At 34.1% G+C, this 4,952-nt stretch overlaps 1 protein-coding gene across 2 annotated transcripts; it reads right to left on the bottom strand.

Moving 5' to 3' along the window:
* Window positions 1–244: 244 nt before the first annotated feature.
* Window positions 245–4,093, bottom strand: LOC128921310 (putative nuclease HARBI1). 2 transcript variants are annotated; one of them, XM_054228449.1, is made up of 3 exons: window positions 1,127–4,093; window positions 924–1,071; window positions 245–844 (listed from the first exon to the last, which is right to left on the bottom strand). In XM_054228449.1, exons 1-3 carry the CDS (start codon window positions 1,696–1,698, stop codon window positions 338–340), a joined length of 1,227 nt encoding a protein of 408 aa, XP_054084424.1. In that variant the 5' UTR covers window positions 1,699–4,093; the 3' UTR covers window positions 245–337. The 2 variants fall into 2 exon arrangements, with proteins under 2 accessions (XP_054084424.1, XP_054084425.1); XM_054228450.1 differs by lacking the exon at window positions 1,127–4,093 and having other exon boundaries at window positions 924–1,099.
* Window positions 4,094–4,952: the final 859 nt, after the last annotated feature.

A 4,952-nucleotide genomic window follows, 5' to 3' on the forward strand; every position in this document is an offset into this window, starting at 1 on the left:
ATAATTAAATAAATTAATAAATAGTATAAGTTCGTAATAATAAATAAATAATAAATATTGAATTAGTTAAACATATGTGTATGTATTTTTATTGATACTTAGAGGAAGTAAAATGTACAAAGGCAGTAAGTGTAATAAACAAAATAATTAAATAAATAGTATAAGTTCGTAATAATAAATAAATAATAAATATTGAATTATTTAAACATATGTATATGTCTTTTTATTCATAAATAGAGGGAGTGAAATGTACAAAGACAGTAAGTAACATGTTAAGAGTAATAAACAAAATAAATACTTATATTTATAGTACATAACGCCTGTGGATATATGTATATTATAAAGACATGATATGGCATTCTCTAACTCTAGCACCCTCCCTAAAATTGGGGTTTTCGATAACAATTTCGTCAATGTCTTGTGATTCTTCTAAAACTTCTTCGAAACCAAGGTCAGCAGCCACGCCATGCTTCAGTAAAATGTTGTGAAGAATGGTACATGCGTAAATAATCATAGCCGCTTTTTCAGGGCTATAATGAAGAATGCGGTGTTTTGAGAGGCATCGGAATCGTGACTTCAATACACCAAAGGCTCTCTCAATGGTATTGCGTGCTTTGGCGTGTAACTTATTGTAACGCACTTCCCTTGCATTTACAGGTTCAGCGACTGGCGTTAACAGCCATGGCTCTAATGGATATCCTTGGTCACCTAACAACCACGAATCACTTTGTATGTTATAGGTACTTATGAGGTGCAGATGTGTTGGGGATGTAGTCCAAATACCAGAATCAGACCCGGGATATCTCATGTTGACAGCGGTGAACAGTAGTCGATGATCACAAACCTGCCAAAAATGCAAATACATACATATGCATAAACAGAAACATTGGTAAATAGTTTGGTTAATATAGAACATTACGTACTGCTTCTACATTAAGGCTGTAAAATCCTTTCCGATTCATAAAAAGTGAGAGTGGAGTGGCGGCGTCTGTGCTCGGGGGTGAAACAATTCCAATATGAGTACAATCGATTGCGCCGATTGTGCCCTTGATCCCAAATTTCATGTAAAATCTTCAAGAGAAAATGTATTTATTTATTTATATTTATTATTATTTATTTATCTTACCCTCTCTTTGTATCTGAAACATCCTGCGCGCTTGAAGGGAAATAAATTTCACAGCCCTTAACATCCACAATTATTTTAGATACAAAATGTAGAGCTCTAGACACAGAGGACTGGCTCATAGAAAGTATATAACTATTCCCAACGCATTTTTGGTAAGAGCCATGCCCGTAAAAGTACAAGCACGCCAGGAATCGCAGAGTAAAAGGAATATTCGACTTCTGCACATCATGCGGCACTAATTCATCTATAAGAACTTTACATAGCGATTTTGGAAATCGAAATGTATTTATAAATGATGTGTCTTGCATGGTAAAAGGATCGCTTGTGTCTCGCAAACTCTTCAAAATTTTCCTCCTACTCACTGATTCCCCCTGCTCCTCAATAATAGCCGCACACACAAAGAACAATTCCTCCATGATCGTTATAGCACGCAAATATTTACACATTTGTTTCCAAATATTGCTAAAAACCAAAACAAACACAAATATTTTTGAATTGTGATGGCTGCTTTCACACGTCGCAGATATTTGAGAAAATTGTGAGCATTTAAGCTTTTGAATTTTCTCCAGCATAAGGTAATCATCACAAAGAATAGAGCTGTCAATCTAACGACTATATATTGTCCTACTCGCTGTAAAATTACAGATTGCGAATTTAAACACTTTTTTGGAACGCTAGGTCCAATATTTCTAGCACGTGGAGAATACAATGCAAAACACATGTACTGAGGCTCACGTTTTATTAATAAGCATAATTACCTTGATATAATATCTCCTGGTAAGCCGACATACTGGCCCAGTGATAGAAACAAAATACCAGAGTTAATAGATTTTGCTGTAGTCAAAAATATATATAGATCGCTAATAACCGTAGATACAAGTACTGACTTATCTTCTGATCATTCTCCTGTGCTAATAAAGTTATGCGAACAGCCCATGATAGTTGAGCCGAAAGTTTCTCTAACAACTCATAAAACAAACTGGTTGAAATATAGAAAATATATCAGTAGCCACATTAACATTGATTTAAAAATAAATACAGGAAGAGATATTGATAACAGTATAGAAGAATTTAAAGATGTAGTAACTAATGCAGCTGTCTTGGCAACACCAAAAAGAAACATTAATGCCCGGTGTCACAGTCAGTGCTTAGGTTGTGCTTAAGATAAAACAGAAATATTGCGTTTTACAGTTCATACTTAAGTTTCGCTTAAGTACTGAAAATGGGAGGCTTAAGCAGTGCTTAAGTAACAGCTGATTTTTGTTTTGAATATTGATTTATTTGTCAAAAAAAAATAAAATAAAAGTTATTTGCTGAAATTTTTTTTGGAATTTCTTGCATTCGATGACGGTTATATGCTTTCCTGCGAGTTGCAATAGGTGCCCCACTCGCTTGCGGTGAAATTCGGTGACCTCTTATTGTTTCCATTTATTTCCAAAATTCAAATAAATTAATTTTCGCAGATTTGTTTTTCATCAACAATAATTTCAATTACTCGAACATATGTATATGTACAGATGGCATTTGTAAACGAATGTTTTTAATTGTGATGCCATATATCATAATGTAATTTTATATAAAATTAGCATCGGCTGGGAAACACAAATGACTACTCAGTCAATAACAATGCTTAGCTAAGATTTTATTTGGGCACAACTTAAGTACGAACTGTGAAACCGGGCATAAGGTTTTTAGAAAAATCACTAATAATGAAAAAGAAAAGCTTGTGAACGAAAAAAGGCGAGCTAGACGCGAATGGCAGATATATCGCTCTCCTTCTACTCAGCTTCAACTGAAATCTGCTGTACGCAAGTTAAAAAAGCCCATATACGCGAGGAAGAATACAGCACTGAAAATTATATAAAGAAACTGTGTCCAAATTCTACAAGCAAAACTCTCTTTGGAAAGCCCAAAAGTCTTTTAAGCCACCAGTAGAGTCCAACATGCCTATAAGACAGTCAAATGGTAATTGGGCTCGAAGCAATGAGGAAAAAGCAAATTGCTTTGCAAATCACCTAGAAAAGGTATTTCAATATAATTGCCCAAAGAACAATTTTAAGTTGCCAACTTTGTCCTATACCGCTAATGTGTCAACTATTAGGACTTCTACTTCTGAAATTACTAGGATAATAAAAGAGCTAAGTCCGAAAAAGGCGTCAGGACACGATAATATTACTCCAAAAATGTTAATTGAGTTACCAAATATTGCTATAACAGTGCTCTCCTTGCTCTTTAATGCAATTCTTGGTTTCGGGTACTATCCAATTTCGTGGAAAAAGTCGCAGATCATTATGATAGGTAAACGAAATCAGGAAATCATTCGAGCACAGAGTGCTGTTTAGCCATTTTTCTAGATGTATCTCAGACGTTCGATAAGGTCTGGCATGAAGGCCTCTTATGGAAAATCAAAACCACTTTACCTTACGAATTGCATAAGACTTTGGAGTCATATTTAAGAAACAGGAAGTTCACAGTTAAAGTAGCAGATTTCATATCAGAAGAACGAGCAATAACGGCTGGTGTACCTCAGGGCAGTGTATTAAGCCAAACTCTGTACATAATATATACTGCAGACATTCCAACAGCTAATAACGTATTGACATCCACTAGACAACAAAGTCCTGTTATACAATGCAATCATAAAACCGATTTGGATGTATGGTATTCAACTGTGAGGTACGACCTGTGCAACCAACATTGATATAATTCAGAGATTCCAATCTAAAACGCTTAGAACAATCATGGGTTCACCATGGTACATGCGTAACGAAAATATCCATAAAGATCTTGATATTCCTATGGTAAAAAGGAGATAGAGGACAGCAGAAAGAAATATATTTCTAAACTTCGTAAACATCCAAACCCATTGGCTAATGCTTTGGTACATTCATGAAATCAAACACGTTTAAAAAGGAGAGATCTAACAGCCTATTAGAGAGCACCGTTCTACCAAAACAGCTCAACCACATTCCTGAGCTTTTTTAGATGTAAATAGATTTAAGATTTTATTACTTATTGTTAGGCTTTAAACAAAGCAGATTCAATAAATAAATAAATATGTATAATAAAAAAAAATTAAATAAAATTTAATGCAAAATTAAGGAAATTCTGTCCTGCGCGAAATGCCTTGTGTGATGAATGTTGTTTAAAGTTATGTATTACATTTAATGTTTTAAGCTGTTTAAAGACAGTAAAGTTAAGGTTTTTACGATCTAATATATTTGTTTAAATAATAATATAACTAAAATGAAGAAATTTGCACAAAAATGCATGTTTTATGGCAAAATGGTAAGGTTCTTTCCTTTCGTGCTCACCTACACAGTCACAATTCCTCTCGTGCCGACCACTGATCCCAAAACTTACTCAACAAGTGAAGAGTGAATATTATATCCCCTTTTGCAGAAACTGTTTGTTTAACTGATGCTGTTTGAGTAGATAAAGTAGATAGGAATATTGTCGAACCCTAAATGTTTTATTTTCTTCATAGTTTGTCCCCCGAATCGTGTAATGTATATTTTGTTTTAAAAAGCAAGTGAACATATCGCTCATTTACATGAATAGTGTCATAACTCATAAAACACGATTTTTTAGTTAAATATGCAGAAATGTGCGCAATTTCGTCGTCCATCTTGTATACAAATTTCATTCCGATGTGGAGGAAAATAAACCGCGATATAAGAATGTGCCGTTCTTAAACTTGGTATGTTGCATTAGTTTTTAACCACAATAACGACACTTCTCAGTTGTGACAGAATTAGCTATAATTTTTTTTACGAAATAACGACATATTTTGTGTTCCAACACATATTGTGAAAAGGTGAATTTG

Source organism: Zeugodacus cucurbitae, chromosome 4, assembly GCF_028554725.1.
Source record: "Zeugodacus cucurbitae isolate PBARC_wt_2022May chromosome 4, idZeuCucr1.2, whole genome shotgun sequence".
In the NCBI taxonomy this organism is placed as follows: Eukaryota; Metazoa; Arthropoda; class Insecta; order Diptera; family Tephritidae; genus Zeugodacus; species Zeugodacus cucurbitae.

Excerpts from the sequence above, each read along its gene's own strand:
- LOC128921310 (XM_054228449.1), bottom strand. The coding sequence starts at position 1,698 with ATGCTGGAGAAAATTCAAAAGCTTAAATGCTCACAATTTTCTCAAATA. Across the intron at positions 1,072-1,126 it reads GTTTCAGATACAAAGAGAGG|ATTTTACATGAAATTTGGGA; the intron begins GTAAGATAAATA and ends TTTCTCTTGAAG. Across the intron at positions 845-923 it reads ACAGCCTTAATGTAGAAGCA|GTTTGTGATCATCGACTACT; the intron begins GTACGTAATGTT and ends CATTTTTGGCAG.